Source organism: Eutrigla gurnardus, assembly GCF_963514095.1.
Source record: "Eutrigla gurnardus genome assembly, chromosome: 12".
NCBI lineage: Eukaryota > Metazoa > Chordata > Actinopteri > Perciformes > Triglidae > Eutrigla > Eutrigla gurnardus.
In genome coordinates, this window is record NC_139926.1 from 20733447 (window position 1) to 20754655 (window position 21209).

The 21209-nt window shown below is 41.9% G+C and overlaps 1 protein-coding gene across 1 annotated transcript; it reads right to left on the reverse strand.

The window, feature by feature from the left end:
* Positions 1 to 1388: 1388 nt before the first annotated feature.
* LOC311021687 (rho GTPase-activating protein 6) lies at positions 1389 to 19375 on the reverse strand. Its single transcript, XM_084022403.1, has 13 exons — positions 19042 to 19375; positions 8441 to 8600; positions 8170 to 8241; positions 7161 to 7423; positions 6810 to 7005; positions 6667 to 6722; positions 6418 to 6568; positions 6132 to 6280; positions 4874 to 5053; positions 4139 to 4236; positions 3788 to 4050; positions 3243 to 3317; positions 1389 to 3134 (listed from the first exon to the last, which is right to left on the reverse strand). Exons 1-13 carry the CDS (start codon positions 19186 to 19188, stop codon positions 2569 to 2571), a joined length of 2376 nt encoding a protein of 791 aa, XP_083878529.1. The 5' UTR covers positions 19189 to 19375; the 3' UTR covers positions 1389 to 2568.
* Positions 19376 to 21209: the final 1834 nt, after the last annotated feature.

Sequence of the window (21209 nt, forward strand, 5' to 3'; positions counted from 1 at the left end):
GGAAGTGCACCGTCCCCATAATAATAATAATAATAATAATAATAAAACATAGACGTGAGGGATGTTGCCCAGAATACAAATCCAGTCAAAAAATTGCACCAACTTGCTCAAACTCGTCTTATCAGTGAAACACTTAGTATCTAAAACTTCCCATTTTGTTCATAAAGTGTGGAACTGGACTAAAGCCGAGAGGCTTAATGCAATCACTGCTAATCCTTTAATCTTGAACATTTCTTTTTCTCAAAATAAACTTCATTACCCAGTCATGACCGTGACTCCTATAAGCCACGGTTATTGACATGTGGGTCCCGTGTCACTCTCACGTTCGTGAACAGCCTGCTGACTATATATTTTTCCATCAGTGAAACATTGTGTTGAGCTCATTATTGTACATATACTGTCATTGCTGTGTTTCCTTCACCACGGAAGGCTTAGTAGTACATTCCCCCGATACAATGGAGGACGAGTGGAATCATGAATCAGCGTGAAAATAGCTCATTGTTTTGAATATGAATGCATCACGTTTAATTACTATTGACGACAGGGTGATTGATGGCAATAATTGCGTTTGACTTGAAGGTGATTTTGTTATGAAGTTGAATAAACAACAAGGCCGGGGAGTAAAGGCAAGTAAGCACTTAAGATGTCAGCATACAGCAGCGGTTGGTATCTAGAATGACAGAAAATGGACTGAGGCTTTTTAACATTTGATTTCAAAGTGTGTTGTGCCAAAACCAACAGACTAATGAGCTCTCGCTGAGCTCTATTCTTTTATTTCTTTTCCCCTTTGTAGAGATTCGTGTATCGATCTCGACCTTGAAACACCAGGGGCGCGGCTCTCCCTGCTTCTCGACACTCCAGCCTGGTTTCGGTGGTGACCTTCCTCTGTCCTCCCTGCAGCTGCTCCTGATGCCAGCGAGCAGGACTCAGACAGGACGGACCCCCTGTTGGGAGCAGTCGCAGCTCCCTGCCAAAGGATCAACTCACATCCATCAGTGCGGCAAAGATAAGATGTGAAATTAAATATTTGATCTCGGTTGTTAGCTGTTCAGGTCACAAGTGAGGAGAAAAGAAGAAAAACAGAAATGAAAAAAGCATCTCCAGGCTGTTTTTGTTCCACGGCTCGGCCTGTTAGTGGTTAGGACATTCAATGGGATGGTGAAGGCAGACTCGCAGTGCAGATGCAAAAGTGTATGCAAACAGCAGTGAATCTCTGTAAAACACAACCAGACATCCTGTTCTGTCTCTTTGGTCTCGTCAGAATGGGATTGTGTGGTGGCCAAATGCAGCTTGGCTCACACAGCTGTGGAGACAGATATGGCCTAGAAGGTTTACCCACAAGTCTCGACGACGTTGAAGAAATCTCAAAGGCTTTTGTTTAACCGTGGAAGAGTTTATTATGGGAGGTTTATTGTTGGAGAAATAATGCGATTACTTACCTTAAAACGCTAAATTTATAACACAAATCGATTAAATTACACAATTATAATCTCTCAATCATTCCCGTCACTTTAAGGCAAAAACGCATACTGTTGTATCCTCAAATATGCATCTCCAGATTGTTGTATACTTCCTCTAATCTGTACCAGATTTCAATGGTAGCCATTTCATGCATAATTGCATGCTTATTGCGGGTGCTTCTTGCGATTCCAGTACTTTAAAAGTTCATTTAGCGGTAAATGTTACTGTTATTGACTCAGCTCAGATCTCTTATTTTCAGTCACATAAAGCATGATTACTGTTGATAAAAGAAAATGCACTCTTTAATGGTAGCGACAGCAAGTAAGGATGTAAACTTAGATTTTAAAAACATCATCGATAACATATAAAATCAGCAACTTCCCTATCAAAGCTGGAGACGGTGTTGAATACTGAATTAATAGCTGTTCAATGAATAATGAGGCATTAAAAACCACTGTATACCCACAGTGCACATGGATTACAGTTGGAGAAAGCGAGGAACAGAAAACCATTTCCCGGTCTTATACTTCCCTCTTGTGGCCAGTTCATGTAATTGTTTCATTGTTGTCTGATTAAAGAGCAGACTGTGTGCTGCCCACAGTAATTAAGGAACCATTGGATCTAACTGCATGCCAATTGCTGAATGAAATCCTATGTGAATTGGTCAAATGATACCAAATGATAATACATTTGACCTTGTAAACGGTTCCACTTTGTAATAAATCTATGCTGTAGGTAAAGTATGAAATGTAATGTAACGAAGCGCAATGTTCGCAAACTACTCAAAGCAGTACGACATAAACATTATTTACATTTTTACATTCATGTTTAAAAACATTCATTAGTTCAAATTAAACCTTTAAATTCAAGTCTAATTATGACATTCAGGTCTAAACATTTGATGGTTGTGTGTTGCAAATAATGTGTGTTTCTGTTAAAATAAACTTTAAAAATATTATTTATATCATGTTAACATACACAACCAAATCAATATACATGTGAATGAGAAACTGAACTCCTGCATATCCGGACAGACGTTAGCATTTCAGTGACTGACGATGTGACAGTTCCTCTTAAAGTTGTCTTCAACATAGTTCAGAGGGTGCGTCACACCAAGGTTTCAGGCAGGGCGTCTGCGTTGTCTTTTGACAGTATATGCCATATATGCCACCTTTCTGTCTGCCAGTTGGGTGTACCAGGGCCCCTTTCTGGTCCAGGCCCCGAGGCATCTGCAGCGTCTACAGTCTGGGGGGCGGGGCTTTGTTGGTGCTGCTGCGGGGCTTGGGAGTCAGCCTGATACTTGAAGAGGGAGGGTGTGGAGTAAGAAATATGGGTCTCCCTCAGCTGTCCAGAGTGGTGAAGGGGATACAAACCGTCCCCCCTGACCTTAAGTAATGGACAAGCAGGATGTCCTGTCCTTTCTGCTAAGTTGTCTGAGCTGAGTGCTCCTGATTGGCTGCTCATTCCCTGATGTAATGAAGCTTGAGCTCGTCTCTGTCCTCTCTGGTCGTGAGGACCACTGCTGCTGCGAGTCACCGGGGGGTGTGGCCTGATTTCCAGCACACCCAATGAGGTCTGCGTCGGTCTGATGGGCAGCTTGTTGTTACCTTGGTGACTGTTCAGCCCCTCCGACGATCCATACGACTCACATTCCGACACGTCTCCAAGCGAGCCTGGGAGAAACCATTCATTAACCCCCATCACTCATTCTCCACGCATCTCAAGATCATCCGCAGCAACATTTACAGACTTAATAATAGAAGTCATTTCATTTTTATTACCAGTGATATGATAGTCAGTAAACTCCTTGCTGAACAGTCCATGCCAGGTGTCCCAGAAATCATCAGTCGAGGCCTCTAATAGGAACAAGGGTGTCAAAGAGGATTACTTACTTTGGTTTAAGCAATCATCATACCAATAAAAAATAATCACGCTCAAATGTTAAACAAGCTTCTGTTCCCGTAACGTTGGCTAGACGATGTAGCCAGGTCTCTTTCATGGGTTTTTAAACAGCTAAAACATGACCAGAATCGTTTTTTTCAGACAATATTCGAAGATGAATGACTATCGATCACTTTAGTGCTGGTACAGTTTGGGAAAAAGATGATAATTAAGCTAGATAAGAGTCCATCGGAGCACCTGTTACAAAATAATATGTCTCTTCACTTTTTTACATGACCTTACAAGAGGCACTGACCTTTTAATGGTTTTTTTATCCTTAAGACCATTTTTGAGATAAAAAAGATCGATACCACTCTCATGTCTTTATGGCATATATGTCACACACACACACTGATACTAAAGTGTATGTTGCAATTGAGTTCACCTTTATCTGTAGACCGTGTGGGAGAGGCGCTGCCAGATCCACTTTTAGAACGTCCGCTGAGTTTGCACTGCCTGGAGAGTCTGGGCTTCCTCTCCCTGAAGGGGCTGCCGTCCTCTGGGTATTTACACAGTAGTCGATCCGACAGGACGGGGGAATTGTTGTCATAGGGAGACACCTCTCCGCTGGATTCTTTGATGGAGTCGTTGGATAAGCATCTCTCCGTCAGACGATAGGATTCTCCTCCTCTGAGAAGGCCCGGCTCGCTGCAGAAACAAAGAGCACACAATAATAATGTATTATTCAAAAGGAAAGGACATACGCAAACGATGGGACGCAAGGTGGAAAACTCACGAGTTGCGAGGGGCCTTCCGCCGCAGTAGGTAATCCACAACATCTGGATCAGTGTCTTGCACACTCATCAGCACCTCATTCTGCAGGTCGGCAGGAACCTGGGAGAATCATAATGTCGTTAGGTATAACGACTGTCAAAGTCTAATCTTTGTTACACTAATTTCCACCGTGCCTTGCACTAACATTGACATGGAGTACACACTTCTCCGTATTAATCATGAAAACGATGCATATAAAGCGCTGCATGCAGATAACAGCCGTCCTGGCTCACCGGAGCAGATGTGTTTGTTTTTTAACCTCCAGACTCCAGTTCTGTGCGGTTATGAGGTGAGAACAATTAACAGCAGAATTCTAAAAAGCAGAACTAATGTTGCGGAGCAAATATCTGACATTTCTTAAAACACTCCAATTAAGTGGATGTGCACTTTCTGGTGACAAGAGGCAAACATAATGCAGGTGATGATCTCGCCCTTGCTACCAATCATTGACTATAAAAAAAACTGCCACTTATTAACCTCTCCAGTTTCTCATTTGTAATGCACGACAAAGAGCATTCGCTAAACTAAAATTTCCGTGAGGTTCGGGAGAGAAAAAACAACTGCATGCTGCTATGTTTTCCTTCGTTTTATAGCTGAAAGCTCAGAAGTGGCCCCTGAAAGAAGACCTGACTAAGGCCTTGAGGTTGTCTGGTGAAGCCCAGGGCTGTCCGTCTGGGTGCGTTTTGTGTTGCCTTACCATAAAAAGGGAATCGTACGTATTGATCATCCTTTGGACCACGCTGATGATGGCCGTGCTCTCCTCTGCACGGGCAAAGCTCTGCACCGCAAACTCTTTGTCTGAGTTCTTCTGCTTGTGCAGGAGGTTGGGTCCAAAAATGGTTGCCAAATTGAGTGATGTCATCTTGTTTCCTGTGATCTAGACAGAAAGGAGGACATCATTTATCTGTCTGGATTTTCACCGGATAGTCTGACGTCAACTCTTCAGCTACAGTCAGGATTCGAGCAACTCTTCTACTTCATTTTTTAAATAATCTTAAAGTTAAAGCAAAACTAATCTAATGCATCAGTTTTGGGATATTTGACCCCCGCAATTACAAGAAATGCTTTCTCACATGATTGGTATCAAAGTTAACAACGGAGCTAATTACCCTACTTTCTTTCAGTCTGCATGTGTGTTTGCACACAGGAATGAAAACTTCCAACGCAATGAGTAGTGTAATTACGGCTTGGAGAGCCTTGTGTTGGAGACCTTGGCACCCTGGAAATGTTTGGGAATGTGCACAAAACACAGCAGCGCCACCATCAATAAGGCGAGCTCTGTTGTTCAAAGAGACCGAGCTCACCTTGTTCGCCGTTGCAGTATGTATCCTCGAGGACCGAGGCCAAGAGCAAACTGGTTTTAGATGTCCGCTGTGGCGATTTAGCGGTCAAAATATAATATTACTATGAAAAGATAATCATTACAAAAGGGACTTTGGACCCAGACTGGCTCGATGTAGCAGGTCATAATATTCTCTTGTTTCCCCATGTGGCTCTTTCCCACTATGTTGCAATTTACTTTACTTATTGAATCTACTTACACTTCTTGTTTACAACACATAAAACCTGGGGAAGTAAATTAGGCCCGAGCGCTGTGATGTATGTAGTTAGTGTAGCGTGGTTGGTGTTGGTCGTGCATCATTTAATCAAGGCACCCACAATGGAAAATCATGCATAATGTGCCGTGCTTTGGCACATCACTTTCTTCAAATTAGAGGCTGCAGGTGTACCAAAACATCTGTTTTACTGCCTTCAGATGTCTGCTGGGATTCATCACAATCACATTAAACTTGTAAACTGTTTATTTGCGTTGTTTTTCCGTGATAGCTGCTTCACAGATTTTTTTTTTTTGTACGTGCTGGTGGAATCAACAAAATGTGTTAAAATGTGTATGGAAATCTCACCTTGTCAGGCCAGGAAAAAAAACAAAGCAGTTTCGTGTGCATTTTCTTTACCTGCTGTCTGTCATTGTCCAGGCTGTTGTCAGCATGCGCAGCCACTGTGGACAACAAGCAGAGGAGGCGCTGCAGCGTGTCGCTGTTACAGGGAGGAAGCAGAAATATCAGCAGCTGGATGGCGCCCTCTTGATCTGAATCATCCAGCACTGCAGGGGAAAAAAAGGCCGACACATTGAAAAAAAAATGGAGAAAAGACAAATAAACAGCTAAAGATTTTACCATTGACTTGCTTTTGTTATATTTTGCTTGTGTGTGTGTGTGTGTGTGTGTGTGCGCTCCTCACACATTGTGTTGATAAAGGCTGTGTAGAGCTCTCTTGTGAGCAGTGGGTCAGGCATGTCTCTGAGGAACTCTTTGAGCAATGCAGCCACATCATGGACACTGTGCTCCTCTTCCAGATGGACCTCCCATCCCTGGTCAAACTCCTTGCGAAGCTAGATGAAATATTATGAAAAATCATTACAGAAAAGATGTTACTCGTCGTCGTAATGTATTTAGCTTGAGAGGTGCGTAAAAGCAGCTGAAATCGTACCTGTCGCACTCTCTTCTTGGAACTCCCAACGCGGAAGATTCCTACCGTTTGTAGGCCTGTAAGCAAAGAGGAAAATAATGTCCTCAAAGACATTCAAATTATGTGATTCTCAAGTGTTCATTTTCAACTTTGATAGCGCGTACCGTGATTTTCCAGGTGCTGACAGCAGAGATCTACAACCCTGGGCACCTGCTTGTAAATAGGGTTAAGGCTGAGCTTTTTATCACGGTGCTTCTTCCTGTTGCCAGCTGCCTCCACTGGCAGAGAGAGCTGAAGGGCCTCCAAGAGCCGAGACTGGTTATCATCAAGATCAGTGATGCAATCCACCGATACTCCGCCCTGTCGAGCAGACAACCATAAAGTGACAGTCAGAGTGAATGTCCAAAATGGTTAAAGACTCCCAGAGAAATCTATTGTGCAAATGCAATGTGACACATTCCTGTTGCTCCCCAGCAGCCTTGTGAAGCCGCAATCGACAGAAAAAACAAGCCTACCCTCCTGCGTGTCCGCGGGGCGGCGTCTGGCACGCTGAGCCGAGGTGATTCATTAGGGGTCTCGGAAGTGGAGCTGAGGGACGAGTTGCTGCTGGAGAGCTCCTTGTTGCCCCGTTTGAAGCCGGCGTTGAGGTGGAGGAAGGACAGCATCAGTTCGGTGGGGTCGCTGTGCTCCTCCCGCGGGGGATCGTGCCGCTGCTTGTGCGCGCGGTCGTTGGATATGACCTGCGACAGCGGTATGCCAAACGCCTGGGGCACGGCCTCTGTTGTTAGTGGGCGAGACTTAAAGTTCATCTCGTTGGCTCAAAGTCAACTGCATCAGCCATGTCTGCGTATTACTAATATATGTGTCTGGAGCTTACATGTTCTCTTCAAAGCACCCTTTTCTCTTTGCATTCGTCCTTTAAACTCTAACTTGATCTTTCTAAATAAATGCTGCGGTTTAGTTTGGATGTTTGGGAGTGTGGGAGAAAAAAATCCAATAAAAACATTTGAATTTTCATTAAATAAACGCTGCTTAAAATGAATCTAACAAGAGAAATGCCTCGTAACAGCGGGTTCTGCACTGCACACTCAGTATTCAAGAGTCAGGGAGCGCATACTTTCTGAAGTGCCTTTGTAAACAAAAAGGGGAGAGGAGGAAAGAGGGGGCCGGCCGTGCCGGAGGATAGGCTGTAATGAATGAGCCACCACTTAAGACTGTTTTTGTTATTTCCCTCGACTCCCCGGCTGACAGAGAACATCACTTTGCTGCCAGATTGCCGCGGCGGGGCGGGGCGGTGTGGCGGCTGAAGATCACATGTCCCTCTGAGACCCATTTACCATACTGTAGATTCTCATCACTCAGCGCTTCATGGGCACAAACAGCTGAGGACGTCTGTGTCAGTGGGTCTACACAGCTTCAACCAAGTCATAAACGCTGACCAATAATATACAAATACAATTAGCAAGGGTGAGAACAAACACTCCCTTTACAGCATGAAAGTGCATCCAGTACATCCCACATTACCTTTGTCTTTGCTCTTCTCTTTAGATAACGAGTCCAACTTCCGCCTGAGTAACTTCTTCTGCTTGTGGCCGTCTGAAAAACGGAGAGCGACGGTTTAAAACAGGAAGCCAGGTTAATATTCTCCCGCTCTCGCTTGCTCCACTTGATATTCTCATCTGGTTACATTCAATAGAGCTGACAAATGCAAAGAAACTCGTGACACGCTTGGGATGGGATAGCAACTTGGTGACTAAGGGGAGGGGACAATTAGTGCGAGTGTGTGTTTTAATACATTTCGGGATGCTGATGTGGCAGCACAGGTCGCGATCCCGAAGCAGTCTCCTGAAGGCCACGTCCTGGAGTCGAACCCTCTCCAGCTCTGAGAGGCTTTGCAGGGGGACGGGCTTCAGGCCAACGCTGCGCCCCGACACGCTGCTCCAGGTGAAGTCATCCTGAGGACACACACACACACGCACACAGCACATCAGATACATCATCCATCATCGCCGTCACCTTCTAAGTTCACCACCAATCGCACCCCCCTACAGAACCTCAGTTTGGATGAGCTGACAGAAACCTTTTCTAAAACTTGCCGGCTGAGAGTCACGACAACATTAATCATCTGTTTCCATGACAACAAAAACGTCAAACCCTCTGAAACTCAAGCAGTTTCGGAGCTTTTTAGTTTTTTTTTTTTTTGTTAATGCAGCAATATCTAAGTCCTGCTCCTTTGCAGCAAAAACATAACTAGAAGTAGAAAGCTTGAAAATCTTGTGTAAAAAAACAAATTGACTTTGAAATTTGTTATTCAATATTTTTCCAAGAGGTCCAAAGTGTTACTAATACTGGGGCAGAAGTTGAGGCTTCATGTGATGTACATATTAAACTACTTACATTTTTACAATCTGTATAATAAGCTCTCCTCTCTGCTCTGTTTTCAGCAGCTTGCAGATTCGTCAAGTTTCTGTCATGTGACTGCTCTCAGCCAAGTCAATCACGGATCTCCAGCCGCCCTGATAAGCTTAGAATTTAATGTTTTTTTTTTTTTTTACACTAGCTGGTTACTGCAAAACGGTTTGTATTTTATATGATTTTTTTTTTTGGGAAAAAGTTTAAAATCCAATGATACAGTAAAGTCTGTTTTTACAGCTTCTGGGTATGATGAACTGTCTATTTTTGCTGATTTCTTTTTAAGAAAACATGCTTTTCAAACCTGCTGGTTGGTTTGAGGTTCAGATGGAGACATTTAATTTTCAGATATGTCTAAATAGTATATTTTTAATTTCTCTGATTGTAGCAAAACGAGGACTGTGAGTTGTTGACATTAGTAACACTGTCTGGCAGGACTCCTTTATTGCAGTATTTGTCCAACTGTCTTATAAGAGAAAGCAGCAAAAAATACCAGTTATGTAAATTAGCTTTTTTTTTTTTTTTTTTTTTTTACATGTAGCAAGAATATGCTTATAAATAATGCAAACACTTTACCATGAGCTCTTAAATGTTAAACACCTCATCGTAATTCGGTCTCTTCACAACTTAATAAAGTGCATGAGGCTGCGTCCAATTCGAGCGCACACTCCACTGAATAATTCATTATCAATCTAAATGAAAAACATTTTAATAAAAAACCCACTTCATTAGTAAACACTGCTACAGTTGAGTCATTCTGAAGATTTAGTGCTGCGGTAATGACGGGGCAAATAATCTGATCTGAAATCCTCCTCCTTTGAGTATCTCCATGCTGGAGATTACAGTGCTTTGATCCAGTACAGTCAAGCCAATCATATGAGCCATGTTCCAAAGAGGCTTAGTAACTCATTATCAGGATAAGGCTTACACTAAAGTGGCTCACTCCCATTAAATGAGAATTAGGACCGGGCTACAGTAGCATACGATTTTCTAGTACACATACTGTATGACACATACAGTATATGCCCTGAGAATGTGATATGACATATTTTCTCTGTCCATATGCTCACTGTACAACGGCTGTGGTCACTGGCCGGTACCCTGTTTGACTTTAGATAAGCAACTGATCACCGGTGTCTTCTATCAGGACGGTTAGAAAGAAATTAATGCCTTAACTGCACACAAAAAAAAACAAAAAAATTGATTTAGAGACAGAGACAATGAATTATAAGCAATTGCTGTTTGTATAATGAATATATACAATCATATATACATACAATAATAACTATTTTGCTGAAAACAGAATATATAATGTTAGTGTAGCACAGTGGAGGTGTAGCTGTCGAGGGAAAAGGGCAACAAGACTGCTGGAGGAGAAGGCAAATAAAGCCCTGGTTTATTTATTGTTCAGAATATTCACAAACTAGCCGAGTAAGGCAAAAATAAAGGGTAAGGCTGTGGGTGGTGCAAACTCACCAATAATGTATCTGTCACAGCCACCCAGGCTGAATGAATTTGAAAGAAAAAAAAAGGTACTTAACCTGTCATAAACAAAACATACAGTGACACTTTTTACAACCTTGATGCCCAAAACCCACGAACCCCTGAAAAAAAGTAACCCAAGAAAGCAAAGCAGCTCAGAATAACACGATGGGAACTTTTGTGATGATAATTAGAAACAAAAACAATATAGCTTGTTATCAGAAAAAAAGCAAAATTCTCTACTTTATAGCCTTAGCTTTACTGTTAATATTTGGGGGGAAAAAAATTCAACACAGGCCTTGATGGCAGGGCACACACATAAGTCTGTCACAACTATCCCTTTCTGAAGGCCTATTTTTTTTATGGCTGATTCATCATTTAAGCACGCCAACAGATGATCAGAGGCACGCTATCAAGAATACAAAAGAAGTAACAGCGTGTACGCACTCTGTGTTGCAATTCTGGGAGATTCAGTGACAATCTGAACACAAAAACATAGTAACGTCTGTAGCCATCTACCCATTTTGTTCAGACATTCCTCTCGTGTGACTATATGGGAGTGGAAACTTTCTCCCTATCTGATGATGGGTGAGCTTAGTTCCCACAGTTTCTCTCTGTCAGTGAAGTGACGTTCTCAAATGAAAGCTCCTTTTTTTGGGGGGAATTTCAAGTACTGAGTTGCCCAGACATTCCCAAGGACTGGTCTTAGCTCCCAGGTGGGTCACAGTCAAGGAGTTTTACTGTTCTCCATTGATTTTCTGGCATTTTCTTTTACATCTGCACAGTCACAGAACACTTTCGAGGCACACAAGATTGAATCTAATATGAAACATTTGTTCGACCGACGAGAGGAAGGAAACCAGAGCCTGTTCTCTCCACCTGCATTTCTAAACTTTATAACATGTGTATGTCTATCGCATTTTGCAATACCCCTTTAGCTATTCCATAATCACAGGTTTGAGTAAATCATGTCCGGACATGATGTTTGAGAGCACAATTCACTTGAAACTAATTCATCACCCATTTCCTCTTTTGATCGTTGTCAGACGATGCAAAAGTGAGTCAACATTTCTTTATAATGATTATAAATACAGATATTTTTGAGTTTTTACACAAACATGTACATTTGTCACAGTGGACGAAAGTCAGACCCCAAAACAGCCGCTCCGAGCTGCTACAGAAGAGCTCATTGTCAAAGCTGGAGGAAGTTACTGTTTCTTATCACACGGAGCTCACGATTACGACGGTCACTGATGAAACCGGCGCTTCATAACCTTAAAATGAAAATACCAGATTTGTCCCGGCTGCCTCTCTAACGTCATCAGCCATCCGGACAGAAACAAGCCCATTGCTTTATTCCAAATGTTACATTTATTTGTTTGCATCCACCACTTCTATGCTGTTAAAACAAGCCTCTGCACCAGCAAACACACACACACCAAGGTGCATTTTCCTCGGCTGTGCAGTACCCTAATTTTAATTCAAGGCCCTGTTGAAATGCAACGCTTTTGTTCGTGCTGCTCACTGGAATACAATGAGAGGAAACGTGCAAGGTGGTTCATACAATATAGCAAGATTGAAAACCCAGATTACACTTGGACGAGATGCAGTGAGGTGATGAATATTCCTCGAGGAAGCCATTCAATGGCGGGAAAACTTTCCCCCAAGAGTGCCTCACACCCCTCTGGGTTCCACAGCAAATCCTGCATTAACTTAGACGTTGATTGGTGATTTTCACCCCATCTATCACTATACTGTATGTGTCACAGGATAAAAATAACACATGGGGTGTCCTTGAAAGCTGGACCCGAGCAGCATCAGCACAAAAACTCATTCAATTACTCACATCCTGCTATTCTTAAAAAGGAGTATAAATGTGCTCTAATGTAGTACTTGAGATTGCGCACAATGTAAGAGCAGTCTATTCATTTTTCTTTTTTTGCTTTCAAGGTAATGGTACCAAAAATGTATTAACAAAAAGTACTTTTAGGTCTAAATTTGGAATATTATGGTGATGACACATATGAGGAGTGAGAAACACAGAGGAGACCAGTCAATACTATCCTGATGAGCTGATAAATGACAAAAAAAATCACAAAAAATATGATAAGTATAAAAGGAGTCACGTGCACTGAGGTGATGTCATTAACTGTCTACTGTCCTGTGACGTTAACTATTCCCTTCACTTAAACTGTTGATGTTAACGCTGTGATACTGGGGGGCAAAAACCTCCAGGAAGCCAACACACGCATCAGCTTTTAGTTACCGAGACAAGCCCGACAACAGATCTACTCACCAGATAGGCGATGCTTCGCTTGACAAGGGGATCCCCCATTTCCAAGAGACTCGAAACCGGACCCGAAGTCACTCAAAAACCCGTCAGGTTTAGACCACCACTGGATGCCGAATCAAACAACGCCATTTGACTTCGGACTCCACGACCCCACGTAAAAACAAGTCCGCATGCTCACACAGCCTGGGTCCAGATCTCGGATAAAGCGCATTTCAAATTTAACCCAGCGTCTGATTTAAGTGCGCAGCGTGACGGTGACGGTGACACAGACGACCCAAACACACACCCAGTGAGTAGCATTAACGCTGCCGCTGATTGTGAATGGATTTGGGAGGGGTTGACGGGGACAGGGTCAGGTCACAAGTTAACAAAAGAACTCTTCCCCCCCTGAGGAGATAAACAACCAGACGTGCTTAACTGACTTAGCTAGGCAGTGTTACACAGCACGTACACGTATGGCTGGAGGTCATGCTACCGTAGCACTGAGCCACGATAACGTGATTAAATATCTAGAACGTCTGCTTGGCCCAGGTTGGAAACGTTCTAAATACTACAATACCCATGAGCCTTTGGTCACCGTTGCCATGGGGAAGAAGTCAAACGCGCGAATTACGGAGGCACTTGTAGCAAAGATAAACAAAATCTCCACCTAGAATTGTTAGCTTGGTGATTACTCCGATTAATGCATATTGCTGGCATCTCAGTGCTAGCTAGGTAGTTGGTGTGTGTACACAGGCTAATGCTAACTTTAATGGTGGTTACGGGAAAGCTCCAAGACATCTCAAAACCCGATAACAACATGAATCTAATGCAATTTAATTACAGCAATTACTGTACTGTAGATTGGTTGGTTCAATCAGAGTGTGATTTTGCTCAGTCATCTTTCTGTCATAAAGTACACAATAAAAGACTGATTTCAAAGGTCACAGTGAAATGTGACAACATTAATAGTGAATTTTCAAATACTGGTTTAATAAACTGTCAGACAAACTCATAAATCTAACACAGTGGTGACTAAATATGTTGGTGAGGTGTTGAAAGAGTGTTGGCTAATGCTATTAAATAGGCCAACCTATTTCGTTATCACAGTAAACGAAATGTAAAATAACATGTATCTCTGATTACTTGAACAAAATCAGATGGCTATTATAAATTACTGTAAATAATGTGTGAGGCGATTATTATAAACTATTTTTTTTTTAATTTGTGGCGTAAGGGGGGCGTTGCCCTAGCACCATATATGGCCAGCCGCCACTGGAGGTGACACTGAAGACAATTTTGGTCGGACATTTTTCTTCTTTTACATTCTATCGGGCAGGGTGATGATAAACAGGAAGCAGCGTGTCCGACAGTAACAAACTATTTTGCAGGCAATGTTGGGTGGAGAAATTTCCCTTTCACTTTAAGACCTCTTTATGGTCCCCAGTGTCTTTAGTAATACTTGAAAACCGTAGGGCTCAATAAAGAAGTCTCAATAACGGTTACATATAATTTCACCTAAAACATATATTAGTATATTGATAGCTTTATGTTTTAGACATTTAAATACAGATATGATCACTGTCCTCGACTTCACTGTTCAGTGAGTCGAGGACACATTGTCTAAATACAGGGTACAGGTGGTACCTGGGCCCCAATATCATAATATCATATCAATTTATTGCGAGCAGACCAGCAGCTGTGTGGGCCTGCAGATTGCGTTGAGTACACATTCTGTTGACAACAATTAGCTTCACTGTTAGTAGTCAGAACAGCAAATTCTGCACGTCCAAATGTTTGTAAGTCACGTATTCCTTTGAAGAATTCCCTTGAAGCATTGATGAGTTCACTAGCATGGAATTTAAATGGAAAGGTTTATTGTCTCATGGTGATGTAAATTGTTTCCAGTGCTTGGTACTGAAAGTAAAAGAGTACACTGACAGAGAAAAGATTTTGGTGAGCCACCTAGGTCAAAAATATTTGTGTTTCATATCCTTTAATTGGAGCCCTACTTTCAGCACTGGGTCTCCAAATCTATGTGTTGTGTTTAGTAAATTAATTTCCTTTCATGAGATTCGAGTGGCTTTGTGACAGAGGGAAGATGTCAGTGTCCTCCAAGCAAGCTCCTCCTGCAAGCCACCTCTCCTCCATGGAATAGATGGCTCTACAGTTGTGTCAGTACTACAGTACTCTCAAAAGCTTCCTTCTGTGCATCATGACATTATTCCACCAATATATTTAAGGGGCCATTGGACACATCATGGAATGATATTTAATACAGCAAATATTTCTATTTCAGGATTACATTTGCAGCTTTGCATACTGGCATTCTAAATTAGAATGTGCACTTAAAGCTACATTTCATTAATGATGGAATAATAATCACCCCTGGGTGTTTAAGAGTGACTGTAATGCCCAGAGAAAAGCTGCCATAGTACATAAAAAATACACCACAACCTTTAAATCTGCCACAGAAGTATAAATTCAGCCTCCTCCAGCCTGACATAGAAGTTATTAACATTTGAAATATGTGGCCAATAGCCATGCTGATTTAACATGCAGCAGCACCTAATGTTGAAGTAATACACCATACTCTATGTACAATGTTAAAACTGCAGTGATAGGATAGCTATGTGCATTTTTATATAACATACTAATTAATTGTAATGAAGAATTTTGCATGATATAAGATTAATGCCCACATGTTTAAACCTATTGTTAACCTTCAGCATTGTTCTTGTGATTAATGTCCTCATTTGCTCTCTACATTACTGCAACAAAATACTGAATGGCTCCCTCTAAAGGCATTATGACTTCCTGCAATTTACTGGCTTCCCAAGACAAACCCCAGCAAATGGAGAAATATTTTATAGTTGCATATCTGATGCGATCCTATGTGGCGTGACCGACTACGTTATTTCTCTATAGGGTTGTGCATTATATCAAATTAATGAAGATTACATCACACACTGCCTTAAGTCCTTTCAAAATCACCATCTTTCACGGACAGGATTTCATGTGGAAATAAAAAGACATTGAATGATGGGTAATAACCAAACTGGGATATATTCCAATATCTCACAAAGGCTTAATTTCCATTTGAATAATAGCCCAAAATGAAATGCAAAATCAACCTTGAAAGCCTAACAAACACACAATAGTGTGCCAACCTTTTCTGACTGGAGTGGAAACTTCTCACGGGAACTTTGGGTATTTAGTGCAGTGCAGGTATCTAACTATCGAGGCTAGGAATATCGTTTGACTTCAGCAAGAAGCCAATCATAATAATATTTGATCGCAATGGTTTACCACCTATGTTCAAGTCTAACCCCTCTGTTCATTTGACCTCTCATCAGACACAAACTGGATGCTATGGCGCTTGCAGCTTGAAGCCAACAGGTTCAGTTCCTTGCCATGCAAACGGACCGTCTCCTGTGGGAAGAAATATGTGCCCGAGGGACCGTAGCCAAGGATCAGGTCATGCTGCCTGCTGCACTACTGTGAGAAATAAGAGTTGAAGCCGTCTTCATGTAAACCAGATGTCTCTGCTTTCCATCTCAGCTAAGACTACCGAGACCCCGGGTGAGTACACCCTCCAATAGACGATGATGGTGATGTTCAACCTATGGAAAATGCAAGGTCACTCGGAACATAGATCAAAAATACCAGTCTGACACTGCTTTTTACACAAGGGAAATTATGTGTTTTTATGCCAGGAGCACCATACAATAAATTACCTCTTGGTGATCATTTGAATCATATGCATCACAGACATAAAACAGAGCATACCATAGACTACAGACTATGCACTTTGACCAAACACGCTGCAATAATGGATTTCCATGTATTATAGACCCATCTTTGGCATGCTGTGATAGTAGGTATGTCTTGTACATAACCTGTAGTTGCCTATGAGATTAACTCTTCCCTAAGCGCAATAAATATAGACTGGATGGCATTCAAACAACTAAATACTGCAATTTTTACAAGAGGCCTGGACAGTCTTAGTTACAAGACATATAATAGTGCATCTCATAAAAGGAGATTCTTGCAGAGCTGGGCTGTTATTGGGTGGAGGTGTAGCAGTGTGTGTTTTTGGGAGAGACATTGTCAGACTGACTTCATTAATGTTGTTGTGGTGGTGTCTTAGATACCGTTGTCCTCAACTGAACTGCTGGGCTGATATTTGCACACCCTGAAAATGTGACTTTCATTACGGACTTGGAGGGAAGTTTGCATACAGTAAGGCACGATCATGTGAGTCTCCAGGAAGGATCTCACACCTCAGATGTCACCACTTCTTGGACCCCAAAAATATAGTAGAGCTCGACTGTCTTGAATAACCCCAAAACGGACTAGTGATAATAAAAAATAATCAGTGATTGATGAGGATATCTATAACAACTACTTTTCAGAATGTGTCTGAGGTTGTTTTCTGCAGTGGGGGGAACATTTTCCATCTTAACAATGTCGAGGCTCTACTGCAGCTCTCCGAGCATAATGGTGCACGCAAGCACTCCTCCAAAGTCATAAATCACGTTAAATATCCTCTCTGACACAGAGCTGTCTCCAATATTAATCAGCTTCATTCAGATTTACTGTGATTACATTTTTAAGGGCTCTGGCTGCAGGATCTGGGTTCTTGTTGATGACTCCAAGAGCGACCAGATACCTGGTATTCATTACGAGCCTATTATAATGTCAAGTCTGTAATGCATTTCCATTATACTAAACACACAGTGTTACCATGAGGACCGACTTAAGCACAGCAGTACAGATCCGCTCAAATCATGAACATGTGACACTGCAAGTATAACTATAACTCTAAAATAGATGTATCTTTAATAAAAAAGGGATGGAAATGGCCTTTGCAATGGAATTTACTATAATGTTTGTGTATTTTCCTTCTCATTTCTGCTTATTAAATGACATAGTAAGACACATCCTTGTGGAGATGAACATACAGTAATGTTTTCCATGTGTCCAGGCCCTGATATGCAGGAATAATAATCTTAATTCAATAATACAATTTAAAAGTATTTAAAACAAAAAATGTACTGCTTCTGCTGCTTTACATGGTGTGGAGGTCATACATTTGTTTATGAGGCTTATAATAAATAAATACATCAATAAATAACCTTGGAAACAGAAAAATGTTTTACAGAGGTGGGACCCTAACCCTAACCCTGAAAAAAGAGCCTGAAAACACACACAGCAGACCATGCTGTGTGTTTCCAGGCTCTTTTTCAGGCGACCTCACCTTCACAATGCACCAATTTGGGATACTTTCATCAAATTGCTGTTTGCCATGTTTGTACAATAGGCTGGAGGTTTCACATGGGAAATTATTAAACCCACACAGCCTCTTCCACACTTTTTGTTTTTCCAGAACTCCACCTCAAAGTTTGTATTTTAATAGGAGAAAATGCTTCTCTTTTTTTTTTGGATTCCTGCCAAACCTGACAAAGACTTCCACTCACACCTCTTTCAACATCTGCAAGTTGGCACAAGCAAAGGTTTCTGCTGACATCATGTCAGAAAAAAGGAATGACTTGAGTCATTTTTGGTGTCCGGTGACGCAGCGACAGAACTATAGTGCACCAACGGCCCATGAAGCTCACTAGTCATGGTCTTGGTGTTGCAATAGGGAGAAAACACATTCCTTTTATCGTCTTTCCTGTTTGAGGAAATGCAAATAATAATCACATGTGCCAAATGCACAATAAAAATGTTTTAAAATGTGTTAATTTAAGATAAAAAGGGGGAATACTGACAATCTGTACTTGGCTACATCATCCAAAGGGATTCCAGCCACTTCCGGTACCTGGATGCAATATTTGTACAACGCTGAAGTGAAGTTATGTTCACTCTTGAAGTATTCTACAACTTAATGCATTTGGACAATAAAACAGCAGTTCAAACGTCATATCAGTAAAAAAAAATGGTTATATATATATTTAGATAATTTATTTTTAATTATTAATATATTATTTATTTATTTTTAAATTAATGCAATGCGATTTTTAATAAACTGAGGGCTCAGTTTATTAAAAATCGCATTCTATTAATTTCAATCACACGTCATCGACACCAACAACTTTTATGGACCGCAACCCGATTTAATATCTCGATATTAGGAAGCGGAAGAACATCGTGCACTAAGTTCCTCAGCCAATCAAATACGACAACGAGTACAACCGCACGCACCGCGGAGCCATCGGGTCACCAACCTTGTACGACGTCTCCTCGACTTCGGTCCCATAATGTCTCATCAACGCCGTGTCCAAGCTCCTGGTCTGCCTCAGTCTCCGCTTGGAGAGAGTTTTGGGGCTCAGCGAGCACGAGAACACGCTGCTCAGCAATCCTTGGGCGGACATGTCTCCTCTTGATCAACTTGTGATTCAAGTAGAAACGTGAAAGAGATGCATCTCTCGAGCGAAGGAGCAGGCACCGTTTCACGGCAGCAGCAGCAGCAGGTCACCAGCGCGTCACCGTGATGGGGGGATTATGAAATCCGCGCCTGGAGTGGAGTCCCTGGTCGCCTCCCACACACTCTGACTCAGTACTTCCTCCTTACCAGGATTTTAATAACCACGAATCGAAGGTGGATTTCCTCAGTGAACAGTGAAGTGTAGCCTACACTCCGAGACCGGAGGGCAAAAAACCCCTTAGTATATTTACGCTTTGGCTTGACACGTGTTTACATCCTCCTGCTGTTAAATTCAACAAAAAAGGGATTTATCCTGCACACCAGAGAGTATAACACAGATGTAATGAGGCTTTCAAATATGACTCATGCAGTTAATGGAAAAAAAAAAACACTCTTTAAATGAACCACTAGAAACAAATTGGAGTTTTCCTGTAGTTATATTTATTAATTTATTTGATCAAATCTAGCCACTCAAAACTCTACTTGAGACAAGACAATTACAAACTGGATTTTGAATGTAAAATATTACATTTTCCAGATTAAGCCACACAATATACGTCCCAGTCGCCGTAATGACATTATTTAATACACAACCTTTAAAAATGACAAATCGGTTTTGGTGTTTAACCTTAACTTTTGTTAATATTACATGGCAGTTTTTGACTCCATCTGAATCTTAAGTGGGGCACTTTCAGAACCAGCATTGAGTGTCCTGTGTTGAGACTTACAAGAGCGTAATAATGACAGAAACACTGAGCAGACCCTTCCCCACCCACCACATTTCTCTCTTTCTTCTCACCGTAAGGCATTTGCCATACGTGGCATGTGGTGCCCTGGGAACGGACTCTTCCTGTGGGAGCCCCGGGGAAGGGACCTGTGTGATAACATGACATGTGAGCCAGCACTGTACGGCCACGATAAGGATTCATCAGATACCAGAGTCTACCAAACAGACACGGGAAGTGGTGATAAGAGGGCGGCTTTGCATTTGATCCACTTATTTGGTGGTGGCGAGGTTTGGAGTAGACGGCAGATTCTCATCAGACTTCCCGTTATGTCATCTCTCAGTGCAGCCTCGGGAGCTTACGTCCACTAACCGTTGGAAGGATGTCAGGGTAAACGTTTGACCCACGCAGGTCATCAATGCGGCTTTTTTGAATACCTTGCGAAATAGTGTTTGGTTGCAGAAACTTGTATATCATGCAGGCTTCGAGTGGGGAGTGAAAACGTTAATATAATGAGCTCCTCTGAACAGAAATAATGATTGCTCTCTTGATGCGCCGAACTTTCCAAGAGGCACTCCACTGTACAGTGCAGACATTGACAGCAATTTAATGAGCAACAATGTGCAGCCTGCTGACAGGGATGCTGTGGTCTCACTGGAACTGAGTAGCTTTTCTGGGGATATCAGTGGGAGGTAGTTTTTGCTATTCATTTATTAGGTCACTACTAGCATCATTAGATTTTGAGGGGGATAATAATGCCTCTAACAGCCTCTTTTTAAGCATTTAGATTCTCGTGTAGAGTTCTCTATGTGAGGCTAAGACCTGTGATGAGACACGATGGCCAGTGTTGGCCTACACTTTACAAAAGTGATTTGTTTTAATGGCATAATGTGAGTATTACATATTTATATTCCCCCTAAAGTTTAGCATATACTTGGGAGCAGCCACATCTGGTATAATACAGATGGGATGTTCTACTGGAGGATTGGTTGTATCTGAATGACATGAAATGGGAAGCACTAACCCTGACTGATTTTCTGTGCAGCTGACAGGCTGTGAATGAGTCAGAATGATGTGAGTTGAGTCTCATTTTTGTGAAAAAAAAAAAAACCAACCTAGAAGTCCACTAGATGGCGGTAGCACACATTGTTTCTTTAGCATCAACTGAGTGGGCTGTGTTGTGACTGATTTGGGTAATTTACCTGGGCTGTTGGCATGACCTGATTAAGCTGCTTGGGGGCCC